Genomic DNA, 19303 nt, shown 5'->3' with positions numbered 1-19303 from the left:
TAGTTGGAAGAGATCATGAGAAAGATGACGGGGGAATTGCTAGGAAGAAAATCAGCTGATTAATTCTTATATCTTTATATTGCAAAACACTGACTTAAAACTATGAAAGAATAATGAATGGTTCAGGACAGGTAAATGTCCTTCAATATCTTGATGTCTGTTTCTGCACCATATGTAAAAAAACCATTGACACTGTTCTCTGAATTATCCACCTCCTCCTTCATGTCTCTAGGAGAAATACTTTGGAAACAGATGGAAATAGAGTACTGGCCTCTTAAGTTGTTTTTTAAATCCATGAATAGGATAATTACCATTATCTTTATTATTGTTTTTGAAGATTAAAATATAAGGAGTGACTCCTTGGAAGTTGCAGGACAAAGGCTTTGATGTTGACAAAGGAAGAACCTTCCCCACCAGACAGGGCTGTTGTAAGCATGTATATTCTGATGAGTGATGGAAGGAAGGAAAAGAATCACTCTGGAATTAACATCGCCTGAGAGCATGTTCCTGCTTTCATAGACCACCTTTGATCTGCTTGAAACGTGACAGCTCATTGTAAAGGCAATATTGCTTCGTATAAATCATGTTTGATAGAATGTGTTTTTGCCCTTTAAAAGAAACCTTCCATCGAGCATAAAAAAGAAACAGAAGAAAAGATTGGGGTAATTTAAGATGAATCTATAATTTATTGCATGGGCCTGATTTTGTGCAAGGTTATGTTAAGTTTTGTTAACGTAATTTATGAGGTATAAGCCTTTCCTGGAGCACAAAGAAAGCAGTTTTCTGGTTAGTTGAAAAGAATTGTGAGTTGCCAAAAACAAATAAATCAGCCATGAGCACAAAGGTCATGTGATAAGTAAGGAAGTGGACTTGATTGAAAGGTTTTGGGAAAAAGTGACCCATAATTCCAAATGTTTAGGATGGGGCCATTATTTATTTTGGTTTCTATTGTACTAAAAAAGGGCCCAAATTAGGAATGATTTTATTTATGAATTGTGTTTAGGAGTTTTTAAGACAGTACCACTGAAATGTGAAGAACAAATCAGATGTGTAGGCTATCATGCTAAATATCCCCCCATTTTAATTTATTGTTAAATCCTTGTCCCAGGTGGTATATTTGCAACAGAATCAGCACATTTTCTCCTTTAGAACAAATAGCCTCACAACATGGGAGAGTGGGGAGATAGATTGTACTTGGAGAAATACAGTAACCGGTTTCTTTGAGTTAACTGCAGATAGAAAACATTAATATCTGGGCTTTAGACATAAAATTAACATTTCCCCATTGCAAAATATATTTAATAAGACTATCAAGCAAATACAAAGCACACAACACTAATATATAATATTATAATGTTGGGAATAATGATTAATTTATTCAGATTTTAGAACTATATTGACAATTCAGAAAATCAGGGATTCAGCTCATATTTTTTCTATTCTCTTTAGCAGAATAATGCTTTTGACAAGCAGGACATAAAAGCCACTACTTACTCAAATGTCACAGAAGGAGGACAAATGACAACTATTGACAGCTATCCTTTTCCCTTACAATTTGTTAGAACAATGCTTTGTCTAGAACAGGGGTCCCCAACCCCTGGTCCATGGACTGGTATCGGGCCATGGCATGCCAGCAACTGGTCCACGCAAACAAGCAAAGCCCCATCTGTGGGATGCAGGTAGCACACAAAACCATGCACAAAACATTTCTCCACGAAACCGGTCCCTGGTGCCCAAAAGTTTGGGGACCTCTGGTCTAGAATATTTCACAAATATAAAATAGAGACTATCACAAAAACTAACAGTTAGAATGCCCAGGAAAAAACAATGTAGATCCCTTTAACATGGGACCTTCCAATTTCACTGAATACATAACTTGGTTCTAAGTAATCATATGATAAGATAAAAGAATTCTGTATTAATATATTTTATTGAACTGTACACTGTGGTCTTCTATAATTCTAAGCATACTTCTCTGTTGTAATCATCCTATGGCAACCATTGTCAGTCTTTCTGCTGCACTGATACATCTACTGTATTTAACATCTGGGACCTATCAATCTGCTGCAAAGACACATCTACTACAGTATATGGAACATCTGGTACCAATCACTCATCCTTACTGTTCTTTGGCTTCTTATTAAGGGAAATTTAACAAGTCATGTACTTAAGTTATGGGGTTCAGGATCATATATCTCCATAATCGAGGTCAATAAGAAGCACATTTGAGACTTTATCATGCTATTCATATTTATCAGCATTTACCCACATATTGTTATGTATTCAAGGATCTACAGGTCTTCCTTCCATAATCTGGTGCCTTTTGAATATTGAACCACAGCTCCTAAAATTCACCCATCAGTAGGCCCTACTAAGTACCATAGCAAGATAAAATTGATGGCAGTTTGGAAGATCTGAAGATAGAGAAAAAGTTAAATGGAGTTGAGTTCTGCTAATTTGTATGAAGAAGGTGTTTAAATTTATTTTTTTACTTATTTACTTACCTTGCTTTTCAAGCTAAAAAGTATGTATATCATGAAAGAGGCCAGAAATATACTACTTATTAGAAGCAGAAAATTAAAGACACAAATTTAAGACACTGATGTCTAAACATGTAAACACGTAGACATAACATTAAACCGTAGTTTAACACAAAGGTTTTAACAGGTTTTGCTTCCTTTCTCTTTCCTTCACTACCTTGGGCTACAAGCTTTAAGCTGCAATGAATGTCAGTAATAGTTAAACAGGTCAGATTCATACATTTTCATTTAAGTTGGCTTGTATCAACTAACCATTAGGAAGCAGTTTGTCCAACCTTTGCTACTGTGACAAGTTGCTGTTGATCCATGCATTGCCTAGCCACAGTGAGCTCAAGACTTGCCATGACTTCTGTGTATAAATCCCAAAGTCTTATCTCAGTTCCTCTATGTAGCCTTAAACCTCCCACCGCAGGGTTAATGCTTGTCATACATACCAACCCATTAACTGTGGCATGATCTGAGGAACTCGGTAGCAGCAAAAATTAAAACTTCTATGTAGAAATGGAGCAAGCTGGCACTGGCCTACTCTGTCTCCTAATCTGCCCAATTATCCTAGGTAGAAACCAGAATAGAAAGTGCTTAAGAAGCCATAATCACACAGTGCAGAAAGAGGAGAGCGTATGGTTGCTTTTTTGTTTTGTTTAATGATATAATTAGTAGCTTTTTGGTGCCAAGGAAGTAGAGCTTTTATATTCCATGAGAGAAGCTTCATTTGCAAGACATCATAATTTGGGAGTTCAGACTCTCCTACATATTTTTAGGACAGTGGGAAAGCAGCAAGGACATCAAGCTGTTTTTGGTTCTGGAAGCAAGGTTGCAGGTTATTTAAGTCTGATGGTATTATTGTTTACACTCTTTTATTTCCTTTGTGGTAAAGGCTTCAGGGCAGCTTTTCAGGATCAGTTTCCTGGAAAAACAGAAAGCTAAAAAACTGTGCTGAGTCCTGCAATAACCATTTAATTACAAATACTAAGACTAAATAGCAATAGCACTTAGTCTTATATACTGCTTCACAGTGCTTTACAACCCTCTCTAAGCAGTTTTATAGAGCCAGCATATTGCCCTCAACTATCTGGGTCCTCATTTTACTGACCTCAGAAGGATGGAAGCCTGAGTCAACCTTGAGCCAGTGAGGATCAAACTGCCAAACTGTTGGCAATCGGCAGTCAGCAGTACTGCAATATTGCATTCTAACCACTGAGCCACCACAGCTCTGAAATAGTATAAGAGGTAGTAAGATAACAGAAACATTCAGTAAAGCTTGTTTTTTTTAAAGTAATAATTTAAAATTATTTTTAAATTTCAAGCTCAATTTTCCATCCAATCACCAAAACATTTTTTCCAGTTTGCAAATTGTTCATACATCACATTAATCCATGGTTTGCTTAACGAATACTCACAATTGACTTAGGTTACACATATTAAATCAAAATGAAACAAACCACATTATTGCTTACTGCAGACTTCACTTCCTACTTTCCAGATTTGTGGGCCAACTTTCAGAATTCTCATAAATATTATGCCAACTGGAAGTTTGGGAGATAAAGTCTCCATATGGTTTAGTGTGACTGTAAACCTGGTCTAAGACGAAGCAAAGTAGTTTTAATCTTTTTTTTCCTTCTCTTCATGTTGATCATCTAAACATTTTAATCTTCTGTCCAGTTGTTATTAGTTGCCAAAGTCATACCACAACAAAAATATTTTGAAGGTTAAAAGACAGCAGATGTATTACTATTAGCTCCTAAACTTGACCTGATGGTGTGTAAGATTGTGTCACCAAGTTAGAGTTGACTCTTAGCACAAGATAGGTTTTCTCTCTGACACTCTGTCCCTAATCTGGGCTTTCAGGTTATTGCTACTGTAATTGAATCCATCCAGTTTACTGCTGGTCATATTCTTTCTTTTCACCATTCCCAACACAAGATCCTTCTCCTCACATAATGTATCCAAAATAGGATAATTTGAGCCAGGTCATTGCCTTGAGTGAGAATTCTGGGTAGATTACCATCTGGGTTTGATGGTAATGAACATAAACCATGATCCAATGGTTTATGTTCATGCTGTCCATGATATTCTCAGGAACTTGCTCCTTGCTATTCATGAAGAACAACAATCAAAAGATCCAATAAAGGGCATGCAGGCTTGAGGCTTGGCAGCTCCTCATCCAAAGCCCAGAGAAAGCAAAGCATGGTGAAATTGACAAGATTTTTGTTAGATTTCTCTTTCTCTTCAAAACAGAACATGTTGACATATATAACGTTGTTGGAATTTTTTCATATCTGAAAACTTATTTTAATTTCCATTTCACTTTATTATTTACCTTGATGAAGAATTCTAGGACAAAGATAACTTCTAAGAATTTTTTGGACTCCTTCTAAAATGGGTGGAAATCTTCTCCACTTAAAAATTCCAGATTTGATGCCAAAATAGTCTAACTGTGCCATTGCTATGTAAAATTGTCCTGAACCAAGTCTTAGACACTTTGAAAAGCCAGTTGGATATTTGAATGTGGGCTCTACACAAGAGAAAATAGATTCTACTCAGGTACTAAAAGTGAATTACAGTCTTTTCAGCGCAAACATTTTATCTTAATCTGGACTGGATTTGGTTTTCCTTGTAGTAGTCAACTGGAATTAACTCGACCATGTAATGTGATTTTTATGGGTTATTGCACCAAATTGGGTTTCTTTGATTAGAAGAAGCATAATTTCTTCTAAGTTTATTTTGGGAATAAATAAATAGAGTATAAAATTTCACTGCCACCATCCCTAAATGAAAATTTAGAATTCTTGTACTGATGTATTGCCTCCTTTATGAGTTTTTTTCCTGGTAGGATTGTTATTCCGTGACTCTGATTTTATTTATTTGGGGACTAGTGATTTATAAGCAATTATAACTTTAACAATAACATTATTTGAACAGATAATATGGTATATAAGTTGTTCATGTTTACTGTTTTCTTATTTTCAACAAGATTGCTTTCTTATAAGAACTACCAATGTGTCTCACTATGTGTGTTTGTGTATTGATCATCTTTGTTTCTTCTTTCCTCTCCATCAATTGCCTTTTTATTTTATTACCATCTTCAATCTCTTTTTAATTTTTTGTCCTATTTTTATTGCAAGAAAAGGTCCAGACCAGCTTTATTTATTGTAGTAGAATGTACATAATGGATATTATCCTCATGGTTATCACCATTAGATTTTAAAAAGTAATCAACAAAAAAAATATATGCCATCTATTTCTGAGGTCTCACAGTCCTATTTCCTATGAAAGCAAATGATGTAGGAAAAATTGGAACTATCCAATGGTCTCTTGAAGCTCTGAGCAAAACATTCCTTCTGAGATTATTTGTTCTAATTTTTAACTAACAGAACATAAAAAACATATCTGTCTTTATATCTGATTTGCTAACCACTTGTCTCTTGTAGACGCCTAGATGCCAATCTGATCTCTGTTGTACCTGAAAAGAGCTTTGAAGGGTTACCTGCCTTACGTCATCTCTGGTTGGATGATAATGCCCTGACAGAGATCCCTGTTAAAGCACTCAATAATCTGCCAGCTCTGCAAGCAATGACATTGGCGCTCAACCGAATCTGGCACATTCCTGACTATGCCTTCCAGAACCTCACTAGCCTTGTGGTATTGTAAGTATTTCCTTTTTCTTCCATTTATTCTTTGTAGTTTTCTTCGTTTATCAGTTGGTATGCCACATCAGCTACTGAAATAACTCAGTAGCTGATGTGGCAGTTTACCTAACAATGACCCACGTAGACCAGAGAAACTAGTAAACTCTCCTCGCCATCATATTTTCCCACCTTTTCTGCTAGCACCTCTCCATTCCATTCCTACATCCCCCCATGGGCTCTCTTTTATTTTCTGCCCATGTTGGGTGAGCTTTTCTTCCCACTTTGAGTACAGTACTGCAATGGGTCCCTTTGTCTTTTTAAAAACAATGACTTTGCAACATAGGCATGTTGGGGCAGAATTTCGGCAAAACTACTATTTTGTTTCTATAGATCTCCAAAATCACTATTTCCAACAAAGTCTATAGAGCTCCTTAGTGAATCACTAGAATGAAGAAACAACATGTTCCCTTTGTATTCATCACTATAGTAACAAAGTAATGGTGCTAACTACTGTATAGGGAGAAAAAAGAAAGAACAGCTATCAGGACATGTATCTAGAAATGAGAAGAATCTCATGTCCACCTCAGGCTTCTGAAAATCTTATAGCAACCCAAATCACCTCAACCTCAAGCCTTGAAAAGAGAAAAAAATATCAATAAACTCAATCAACTTGACATTTTGAATAAGCATCATTCTCCATCAAAAAGAAAATAGCATGTGGCAGAATACAATAAATTCTGTATATGTTGTTGTTGTTGTTAGCTGCGAAGTCGTGTCCGACCCATCGCGACCCTATGGACAACGTTCCTCCAGGCCTTCCTGTCCTCTACCATCTTCTGGAGTCCATTTAAGCTCATGCCTACTGCTTCAGTGACTCCATCCAGCCACCTCATTCTCTGTCGTCCCCTTCTTCTATTGCCCTCGATCTTTCCCAGCATTAGGCTCTTCTCCAGTGAGTCCTTCCTTCTCATTAGGTAGCCAAAGTATTTGAGTTTTAGCTTCAGGATCTGGCCTTCTAAAGAGCAGTCAGGGTTGATCTCCTCTAGGACTGACCGGTTTGATCGCCTTGCAGTCCAAGGGACTCGCAGGAGTCTTCTCCAGCACCATAGTTCAAAGGCCTCAATTCTTTGGCGCTCAGCCTTTCTTATGGTCCAACTTTCACTGCCATACATTGCAACTGGGAAGACCATAGCCTTGACTATACGCACTTTTGTTGACAGGGTGATGTCTCTGCTTTTGAATTACGCAAGCCCCTTCGCCACGACAAGGCAGTAATCCATGAAGGGGAATTCTGTATATAGAATACCATAAAATTGAAATTTCAAATTCAGTTCAAAGGAAGAGACAACACTATCAAGCCGCAATCCCCTTACAATACCAACTGTGGTTCTATAACTTATTGCAGGGACTTGTCCAAGCCCAGAAGGTGAGAGGAAAAGTGAGGAAAGAATTTCCTCAAGTCCAAAGCTTTGCAGAATGCTGGCATTTCCAGCTGAAAACCAATTTCAGGGCAGGATTTCTTGTATTGGTAAGTGAGCTAGAAATAAATTGATATAGCTGCTACAAAAGGATGATATTATGAGATGACAGGCATGAGAGTTGATCTAAGAAAAATGTATATGCTTTTGGTAGAAATGCCTTCTGTGATACCAGTGGAAATCTGTCAACCTAGCAAAAGTAATATCTATCTTCTCCTACACATGCACGTATGTACAAATAGAATGAGCTAAGGAAGAAAGCTTGTGGTGAGCTTCTTATACACTGTAAACTTAAGTACCACCCTAACCAGAAAGTTACTGAAATAGCCATTTTTGAAAAAAGACCAAAGAACAGCTGCAGAGATGTTCTAGGAAATATGTCATTTACAGCTTGATTAATCCTTCTGGATGCCCCTCATCTGCATTTCATTGCTGAGGATATGACCTTTCCAGGTGCAGTAATATGCTTTCTTGCTCTGCACACCTTGGACCAGAGAGAGCTACATGCCTGTTCATCCTCCGATATTGGAAAGAGCCAACTTCAAAATATACACTTTCCAATCTGGAACACGTTAGGGGCATAAACTGTGCAAATATATTACATTCCCATTAAGGGAATGTATACCAGTTCCATCTGTTCCTTCCGTAGGACTGTAACAGCAACACAGGATATTTTCTAAACCAGGGAAGTTTCATATAGACCAGCTCTTAAGAGGAAGTAGCGGAATCAATTTTCAGTCTGCCATGTGTGGCACGTGCAGCTTTCTGCATGGCAAGTTTTTGTACATCCTCACTTTAAGCAAGGATTATATTTAACTGTACTGTTTGGAAAACATACTGAGACCCATTAAAGCATTTAAAATCTATCTGAAAATGGAAAGGACAGAAAATATCTCAGAATGGTTATAGAAAACTTTATGAATTCTGAGAAGTTTTTGAAAAGAACAAAATATTTAATGTCCCACCATAAGTAAGTTTAAAATGAGAAAGTCATTGACTGGTCTGATGAGCAAATAACAGGACAGTTAATTTTGAACAGTTAATATACTCTATCCTTTGTTTATTGATTAAGTTTTGGTATCATAGACATTATCATAACCAAAAGGCTGGCTATTTTCATTCCAAATGAAATAGAATTTCAAGTAAGAATTTTTGCTCTTTCTGTCTGTAATTGGGCTCTGAACCATGAAAAAACAGGTTTTATAATGCTACTAAAGCATTTGTTTCTTTTGCTTCAGCAGATGATAGGCAGCAGAAAAGACCTGTAGTGCTGAAATGATATTGTCACTGGGAACTTTTTGGTGCAAGCAATTCCAGTTCAATGGTTTTCTTAATTTCAATGGCACCCTCTGGTCATGGAAAATCTCTCCATGGAACTGGCCTTGGTCCCCAAAAGGTTGGGGGCCTCTGATTTAGGGGAAACCCTGTTAATTCCTGCTTTTCTTGGCCACAATCTAGCAACTTCTTTCTGTGTAAAAATGTGCATTGGAAACATTAAATTTGTATTGTGAATAATTGTATACAGCTTGCAATCTTGCCAGGAAGCTGCCATTCACTACCAAGATATGTCTATATAATAAAAGATTATAATGCTGTGTCACATTTTTCATGTCCCTAGACTGTTTATGTACATTCAAAACATGGCAAGATGTTTTACTTTCTGATTGGCTGAGATAGATGAAATCAAGACACTTCCAAGATATGTAGGATTTTATGTTCTACTAAGCAAGTAAGAGATGGCTGTTCTGAAAGCATTTTAGAACAATCCTATTTTTTTTCTTTTCTGGTGTTATTATATATGTGTTGTATTTATTATATATATATATATATATATATATATATATATATATATATATATATATATATATATATCCCATTTGCCACTGATTTAATGTAGGAAATATGGTTATTAAACTCAGCAGTAACCTAAACGATGTGAAGGATGACAGAACTCCATGCATTCAAGGACCCCTTCTGAAATGGTCAAATCATCTGTAACATAACCAACAAACTTGGCAAGGATTACTACAACTGTAATTTTATTTGTTAAGATAATATATTTAATATAGAGAAGAAGATGGAAGGACAGAAGAAAAGCCCCCATTCTCAAATATTTGCTGTCCCAACTTAGATTATGAGACAAAATTCTTTTGTTTGTATTGTTACAGAGCTGGTGGCAAAGATGGGAGTTCCATTTTCCATGAAAGTTCCAGTCTTTCAGATGCTTGTAAGATTATAAAATGTTTCTTGGGGGACTGGAATGTTCATGGTTTGCTTCATTTCAAAACAGAACAAAACATTCCAAGCCAAATTTAAGCCAGAAACAGCTCAACCTTTATATCTTTCTGTTTCTCTTATACAGTCATGATTATGTTTGTGTGATGGAGCAATGCTGACATTCTCATCTCAATGTTTTCCGGTTTGAAACTTTCACTTATCATAGTATATTCACTTGATCCTGCAAATCTTCCTTCATCTAATATTCAGGACAATGTAACATTTATCCAAAATAACCAAGCAGTTTCAACTCACATGGATATAGATTCCCTTTGTTTGAATTAATATTACTATGCACTATACAAACCAAATTTGAAATGTGTCTCTGTTATTATTTTTCTTGTTTTGCATTTGTAACAGTAGTATTTTAAAAATGCAGATGCAACAAAAGCATGCTTTCTCTAGGTGCATGCAATCGGTTTAACCGTATTCTTGCTTGCTCATTTGTGGACTAGCAGTTACAAACACTAATTCTGGTATCAAAAGAGTCATGTGAATATTTTCTCCCCAGACTTAGGATAAAGTGAATAGCAGATGCTAGTAAAAGATCTCTTGTATAATGGCACAGACCAGTGTTCAGAGTTTAAAAAATAACTACAGAATTCTATACCCGAGCTATATAAATATTCACCACTATTGCAAAACTACAGAAGAGATATGCAGATTAAAACTATTCCATTCAGGGTACACCTGCTGGATGTACTGAATCCCCTTGGACTTACCACTGCAAATCAAAGCTAGTTGAGTTGCCTATGTGCAAGTCTATCATATTCTTCTCATATGTCCACATGCCATATGTCACTATTATTTTATATCCAAACTCTGAATTTTCAACAAGGGATCCAACATTCCGTGAAATTTAAATACAGATATGATCTTTATGTAAAGGTCCACAGTAATGTCAGGACACTCTGATCTAACTATGTCCCATAAAATTTGATAGAGGGAAAAATCTGGCTTTGGGATGTATTGCTTTTCTATTGTCAGTGAACAATCATTTTTTTATAGTCAAAAGCTTTTGAATGAAATTAATCTCCTATATTACAAGTTAGAGTGACCCGAATTTTCTCTCTTGGGCAAATGCTTTTTCTGCCTCTGCTAACCTTAAAGGGCAAGAAGAACTACTTGCCAGGAATATTTATAGATGTTACAGGCTTCTATTTCTCAACCACAAGCTTACATTTATCCTCATAAATTGAGGCTGCCTGAAATTCACGCTTAGCGAAACCTCTGGACTTTCAGACCAAGTGGATTGGGATTTAAGTTTTTTCTCATGATGCCATTTTAGACTTAACACAAATAGTTATAATTCCATTAACTCACCTGCTGATGGTTATAATCTCCCCTGTGGCATGTCAAATCCAATTGTACTAGGAAACTGTACTTCCATGCTATGACTATACTGACTATGAGCTGATCCATGTATTCCTTCAGCACATTGTGAAGCACTGCTTTTCTCTCTTCTGGACTTTGCACTGCAAAACCAGTGGCAATATCATGGTTACCAGGGGCACTGCCTAGAATACACAAAAGATTGGAATGACTTGATTTCTCTCCTACAGAATAGTGCCACAATTCTCCCCAAGGCTACAGGCCACTTGGAGGACCAGCTTAATTGTTCATACACTATATTTCATTTTAGAAGGTTTATTTTTGTCTGATTCTTGATATAAACTATAATATTTGCAAAGGGGACATTATTTTCCTTTATAATCCTTTCTTTGCTCCAATCCAATGATTTCAAACTTGGCAATTTTAAGATATGTGGATTTCTGGCATTTTGACTGGGGAATTCTGGGAATTGAAGTCCACACGTCTTAAAGTTGCCAAGTTTGAAAAAACTGTTCTAACCCATCAAGTCAGCTTTGTAAGCCTCAAAGTAAGTGAGCATTGACCTGGTTACCTCAGCAATAGGAATGCTTTCCTTTTTCTCTCAGTGTTCATCACTCCAGCAAAGCCTCCCACTCTCTTTCCAATCATGGCCAAACAAAGGGATTTTTTTAGTAAATAGAAATAAACAAGACAGGGTATTGCATGCCAAAACAACTAGACACAAACAAAGATAGTTTTTCCCCTATGCCATCATTCTGCTAAATACTAATTCCCACAGCACTGCCTTATGCCTAAGGCTATCTAACCATGTAGTAAGGATGTATTGCTATTATCCTTCTCATCTTATCATCTTTTTCAGCTTCTTATCTTTCCTACTACCTTCTCCTATTAGTATCTTATGATTTATCACTTGATGTTTGTATCTTATGATTTATGATTGTATCTTATGATTTATGATCTATGACTCACCCATTTTGTATGTACACTGACAGCTTATGCAGTGGAGACAAATTCCTTGTGTGTCCAATCACACTTGGCCAATAAAGAATATTCCTATTCCTATTACTATTACTGCAAGGATATACTGCATCATTCCAGTCAGGATAAGAAATGTGATCTGAAGGCATAATGAGGCATATTAAAGAACACTTTGACCCAGCTGTGTTTCTCCCTCTTCTTGGTGATCTCTGCATGATGTCACTGTGCTGAACTTTCTCCCCTCCCTGCCATTGTTTTTGGATTTTGAAGACGAAGAAAAATATCATGTAGACCTGATAGAGCAGCCACAGAAAAAAGTGTGTGGTGTCTGTGGCTTCATTTCTTTGAAAAAGGTTCTGTGTCAGGACAATAAGAAAATAGTTTAACTGATAAATAGGTGTTTTGTGACCCTTGCAGCCATTTTTGTCAATTAATTTATGATCTGCTCAAAATGGCACATATACCTAGGAACCCCAAACTGGTATCTTTGGCTTCTTTAGGCCATAGTGAAGGTTTTCAGTGAGTAGCAATTTTGATGATCTCAACAGGAATACAATAAATCCTGGAGTTTTAAATAGAATAAGCTTGTTCTCTTTCACACCCATATCCAAATTTCTGAGATTTTGAATATATTCCTTTTACATTCATTATTATTTTAAAAACTCTGTGAAAATATGAGACTTCTTGACCTTCCATGTTCAGTTTACAGTTCCTCTTCAAACAAAAAGGGAAAAAACCTGTTTTATGTTCAGAATTTAAGCCTCTCCTTTTTCTCTGCAGACACCTGCATAATAATCAGATCCAGCACTTGGGAATACATGGTTTTGAAGGACTCCATAATCTGGAAACTCTGTGAGTTGCTGGGTTTTCTTTGTGCTTTTAGTACTTTTATACAGGATTTTGTGTTTCCTATGCTATTTATTTATTTTTGAATAATTGTTTGATTATGTGCCATCAAGTTAGCATTGATTCTTGGAAACTACATACATTTTCTCCAGGACAATATCTGAACCCAGCCTTGTCCTTCAGATATTCCATAAGGATACCCATCACTACAGTAATTGAGTCTATTAATTTTGCTGGTTGTCTTGCTCTTTATTCTTCTTTCTATCTTTCCCAGAGTTGCAGATTCGTAAGGGAAGATAATGTGTCTAAATTTTGATAATTTGGGCCTTGAGTGAGAATCCTGGATTAATTTGTTCTCTGAAGCATATTTGTGTTTTTTCCTGATATTCTCAGAAAACATTTCCAACAAAGCATAAAAGTGTCAATACACTTCATATCCTGTTTCTTCAAAGTCCATTTTTCACTTCTATAGAGTATCATATAGAAAATCATTGCTTGCATGATTCTGATCCTTGTAGGAATAAATACGTCACAGCATCATAGCATCTGAACATCCATTCCAAGGCCTTCATGGCTCTCTATCAAATGTTAGTCTGCAGCATATTTCTTGACTGGTTCCTTTATTCATGCAAAATCTTTATACAAAATAGGAATCCACAATCTAATGAAACACAGCAAAACAGACTGATTCTAGGTTGGGAAATGAGTTAAACATAACTATACACTCTCTCCTTGTGTTGTTCAATATAAATTTTGAATATAAAAGAGGCTGAATTGAAAGAAAATGAGTGTGGTTTTAAATTGCAAACCTAACAGAAAATTTGGGGGGGGGGAGGAGGAGAGATGTCAAGGGGCTTGAAACTCTTATGACTGTCATCTGTCTGTTAACATAATAACACTTCAAAACAGAACAGAATAGGATACGTCTGGAGTGGCACGAGAAGCTGGTAAAAGAAAGAGAGGATTTTTAAAAAGAGCCAAATCTAGCAGAGAAAAAACATCCAGAAAAAAAATCCCCCATGGATCTCTATGGAATAGGCAGCTGGGCACCCATCCAGAATATTGCCAGCCGTTCCAGTCTAAACTCACTCCCTCTTCCTGTCGCATGACCCAGGGTGGAGCTGCAATTAAGGGGTTGGAAAGAATTCCAGACATGTTCTGCAGGATTTGTATATCTTCTTTACTATAGCTACCTAACAATTCTATCATCAGGAGGTTAATAAAGCTGCTTGCTTTTATTAAATCTCATAAAATAAAATAATTTCATTTTGAGTGCTTCCAGAAACATGTTCCAAAATTTTGTACCTTATCTGGTTATGAACTCCTGTGGAGCAAATTACGCTGCAATCATATAGAACTTTGAAGGGCATCTCAGGAGCCATAGAATCTTATTTCCCCCATCAAGGATGGGAAAGGAGGTTTGCATCTGAAGAGAAAGTGATGTCCCATCTTGAATTTTCTCAACCTGCTAAGCTTGTAAGCCGCCCTGAGTCTTCGGAGAAGGGTGGGATATAAATGGAATTTAAAAAAAAACCTGCAGAAGAGTCTATCATCCTATCTCCCTCAACATCAGAATGTCAACTTGAGGACAGGTAACAGTGGAATGGACTGTAGCTTTCCCTAGGGATGTTGGGAAAGCCCATGAAGTTACAGGACCTGCAGTCACCTTGGACTTCAAAAACATATCCTGATCCACTCCAGGCCTAGAGTTGTTTTAAACATTTCAAAGAGAGAGAATGCATCAAAACAAATGCCCAAGGAGTAGAAAGGAGGGAATGTGGAAATGCCACACTTTTCATTCTTCCTTCCTGCTAGACTTGTCCAAGTTAATCCATCAGAGGATCTAGCATTGGAATTCTTTCTTCGGGGATTATTGTACTAATCCCTGCAGTAAAGGCACTCATTTTTAGGCATACCTATTACATTCAACCTGAAAGTATATGCTTTGGCTTTGTATCTTTTAAAAAAAACGGGGTTGTGTCCTAATAAGTTACAGAAGGGAGCAGATGCTGGAAGGTAAAGCAGTAGTACCAGATTGCAATGAGGTCCCTCTCCCACCAGGCATTGCTCTTGAGCAACTATATGGCAAGGTATTTCCCCTATTGCAATCCTTGCCACCAAATCATCTTCTTTCATACGAGACAACAGGAAGAAAGAAGGGAACCTCCATACCTTTTCTCTTTCATGTGGTTTGGCACCTTTTCTCTGGAAGTCATTAGGGAGCCTAGCCAGTTCATCTAGGAAAGAAGACAATATATGCAAAGAAGAAAGTGCATTGCCCAAGGGTATAATGGTCACAGAGCTAAGCTTTATTCTGGGAAGTTGATTGATTTAAACATGTTTTTGAAATTACCTGCCACAATTTCTACCAAAATTGACATTAAATCACAGAGTTGAAGCTATCAGGTGAAATGGTGCGGAAACAACAAAGCAGAGAAAGAAAGAAACCAAATCTATGGGTGTAGTAATGATAATCGTGTGGCATGCAGAAAACGAGAAATAGGTGTTCCAGGAACAGAAGAACATCTGTTAAAAGAAATGGAAGAGAGAACTTAAAAATACCAAGAAGAGAAAATTTGAGCAAAAAAAAGCATTAAAAATTAAAACAGAAAATAAGAAACAACAGATGGGGAAACTGCCCTTCAACTGATTATAAATTGTTGCACAAATATATTGAAACAGCTGCACTTCTAAACACACAATTCTCTACAAAAAGAAAAGAACATAGGAAGTTGCTCCCTTTTACGGAGTCAGAACATTAATCCATTAGACAAGGGTTGCTGACAAAATTGGTAAACTGCAGAGATTTACCAGCTGCTATCTGGAGAGTGCAGAGATTGAATCTGGAATCTTCTGCATATCAGACATTGTTCTAGCTGCTCTATTAAAAAACTATAGTCCCTCACAAGAACATCTACTATTTTTTGCACATAAACACCCTAAAGTAACTGCTTTAGAAAAACTGAAAAACATTGTGCAGTGTTTTCTTTATTAATTGCCTGCTCACATTTTATAACAATGGGTGTATAAATGCGAATCCACTATTTAAAATTGCAGTTCTGATGGTGTGTTATCTTCTTCTTCACTGAGTTCTCAATGAGGCAGAGAAGTAAGACAGAATGAATAGGCCACCAATTTTTACCTTAAGGAAGATAGATCTATTGCAGACTGTTCCGACCTGGTACTATGCCAGCTAGCTAATGTATCATAAGACTTGAAGTTTAATACAGAAGAAAGAGAAAATAGGAATGCCTATTTTAATCAATTCTTCTAAAACTAAGCATGTGATAACAAGTTGTACTTCCCATTAAGTCAGATACACATTGAAAAACAATAATAATAATGTGGGTGCTGCTTTCTCACTGAAAGCTAATAAAATTTCAGAATGATACGACAAAGCAAAATCTTTATGTATTCTGACAATCCCATTAAACTGATAATTTGATTTTAATTTTATTGCATGCCACAGGCAAGTTTTCTTCTCTATTTTATTACAAGGAAATCTGAGATCATACAATTAACTGAACAGCTGAAAATTGTGACAGACCCGAAGGAAATATTTATTCATATCACACATAATTAAACTATGATATTATGTTGCTACCACAACATAATGTTACATTCACCAATATAAATGGCTTTTTAAGGAAAAAAACTTTAAAACTTTAAAAGCTCATGTCCATCAATGGGCAATAATCATATTAACTATATTTATCCCAGCATCAGAAGCAAACTGTCTCAAAATGCTAAATGATTAAAAACAAGAACTGAGACTATACTGTGTTTCCCCGAAAATAAGGCCTACCCAGAAAATAAACCCTAGCTTGATTTTTGGGGGTGGGCCTAATATAAGCCCTACTCCAAAAATAAGCTCTAGTTTTTGGGTGAGGCACAGACCTAAATATCAAGCTAGGCTGGGGGTAGGTGTATCTGTCCCACACACCCTGCACCCACTTACCTTGCATCCAGGCCTCTCCTCACTGGCCCACTTCTATGGCGTCTTCTGCAACCAGGCCTACACTTCCCAGTCACAGGCCTTTCTGGAAGGCCACTGCAGCCAAGGACTGAGTTATGGATTCAATCCATAGCTCAGTTCTGCAAGACCTCTACAGCCAAGAACCAAGCTATGGATTCAATCCATGGCTCGGTACTCAGCTGCAGAGGCCTTCCAGAAAGGCCTGACTGGAAAATGCAGGTCAGAATGCAGCTGCAGAATGAAGCTGCTCCTTCAGCCCCAGAAGAAGTGGATCTGCTTGGCGGGGCTGTTGGTGTCAGAGCTAAGACATCCCCCGAAAATAAGACCTGGTGTCTCTTTTGGAGGCAAACAAAATAAGACCCAGTCTTATTTTTGGGGAAACACAGTATTACTGTCCTCTTGGGCACTTCCAATAAGTGTCGAGTTTGGGGGCATTTGGCCTCATCAAAAGCGACATTTAAATTAATTTATTTTCTATTTATTTTCTATTATTTTATTTATTTTCTATTTATTTTAAAACTCTTTGAGCTCATAGAATCAAAGCTCTTGCCTATGATATGAAATGAAAAGAGCATTTAAAAATACTAACAAAATGAAGTGCATCTATCCCATGCGGTATACAAAATCAGGCTTGAGAAATGGCAGACCCTCTACGGCTTCCACCACACCTAAGATTGCTGTTCAACTGAGACACACACCAACATACCTGAGAATCAAATGCATAATAGGTTTGTCATGGGTTGGTTATGTCTTCTATTACAATTATGGTGTTAGCACTATGTGATTTGGCACTATTACACAAATAAGCTGTGGAGAAAACTGGCTGTGAAGACAAAGAGTACATTTTGTTTTTGAACAATTAATCTATTTCTAAAAAGTTGCATACTTGAGGTATTTCATGCCTGGAGCCCTGGCAATCTTCATGTGTGCAGTTTGAAGACCCATTTACGTAAGCAGTCCTAAAGCAAATATTGAAATATAAAAGTGGGTGGTATGGCAGGATTCCCTACTGATTTCTTGATCAGGATTTTTATTGCTTAAGAATTGACTTTTGGTTGGAGCCAGAGGTATCATATATGCAAGGCTCTTGCCAGGAAGCCTCCAGCAAGATGATTTCTGGGAGGAGCCATATAGATGTCTTGATTCCCCTCCTCCCAATTATTTCTCTCCCCATTTTCAGCATCTTTGTTTTTTTCCTTTTCCTCCTTTCGTTCTTTCCACATTTACAGCAGTATGTCACATTTTACTTTTCTTTCCTTTAACTTTCAAAGGTATTTTAATCTATAAGAGGAGAGAAAAAGAAAGAGGAAGAACAATACCTGTGCTGATTTTGTCAGGGATAAAATAATTGTGAAGTTATGGATTTGTGGGGGCTTTGGATTTTAAAGCCCGAGCCTGACCAGTCTTAGCAGCACTATAGGTGATGTAGTTAACATTCTCCCAATCTCTGCTTACCCTTAACAGGAACAGAAAATATACTGTATGACCATTTGTCTACAAATGAAGAGTGGGTTCTTGTCCACTTGCGCCTAAAATACCCTGTCTGTATTTTAATGAGATGGATGCAATATTGCTGCTGAGAAAGTGTTTTGGCATTAGGGAAAAATTCTGGAGGTACAAATATTTGAGATAAAAACAGAAATCTGCCAAAGAAAGAATGGCAGCTTGGGCAAATCAAGGAAGACTAGATGGGGATAGAATTTTCAAAAGCAAAAACCTCTTTGTAAAACAGATATAGAAGTCATTAAAAGTTGATTCAGCTCTGAAATTCCCCAGCCTGTGCCATTTCTCCAATTTTTCAAAGGATTGTCTGTTTGGATCAAGTAATCCACTGAAGTTATAATCCAAGCTCTGAACAGGCTTTCCACAAACCATAACTTTGGGCACTGAAGTGCCAGATGTTGAATGTGAATCCAGTTGTTTTTTAATAGCTTGTGACTTTAGATATAAATGGTGAAGATACATATTGCCTGATAACTGATGAAAAATGACAGGGTGATTGCAGTTTAAAATCTAAAAGAGTGTCATCTCCGCTCTGTAAAGGCGGTGAGACGCTCCGACCCTCTGTTCTCCCCCGGAGGACCCGGGAGCAAAGGTGCGCACCCTCCCATGCTGAGGCTGGTCTACCTGAATGCAAGGTCCGCAGCCAACAAAGCTCACCTCATTCGTGACCTATTGGAGAGTGAGCATGCGGACCTGGCCTGCATCACGGAAACCTGGCTGGGCCCAGAGGGGGGTGTTCCTCTG

The 19303-nt window shown here is 37.2% G+C and overlaps 1 protein-coding gene across 1 annotated transcript in view; it reads left to right on the top strand.

Annotated features, from left to right (window-relative positions):
- LGR6 (leucine rich repeat containing G protein-coupled receptor 6) overlaps nt 1–19303 on the top strand; it is a gene marked incomplete at its 5' end in the record, with an annotated part of 144395 nt that overhangs the window by 91713 nt on the left and 33379 nt on the right. The window contains 2 exons of the mRNA XM_083359199.1: nt 5972–6187; nt 13015–13086. Of these exons, the coding sequence (XP_083215325.1) occupies nt 5972–6187; nt 13015–13086 (288 nt within the window). The remainder of the gene's footprint in view (nt 1–5971; nt 6188–13014; nt 13087–19303) is intronic.

This window comes from Vipera ursinii, assembly GCF_947247035.1.
Source record: "Vipera ursinii genome assembly, chromosome: 3".
Lineage (NCBI taxonomy): Eukaryota > Metazoa > Chordata > Lepidosauria > Squamata > Viperidae > Vipera > Vipera ursinii.
Note: the sequence above shows the minus strand (reverse complement) of the source record. Positions and strands in the feature narration are given on the sequence as shown.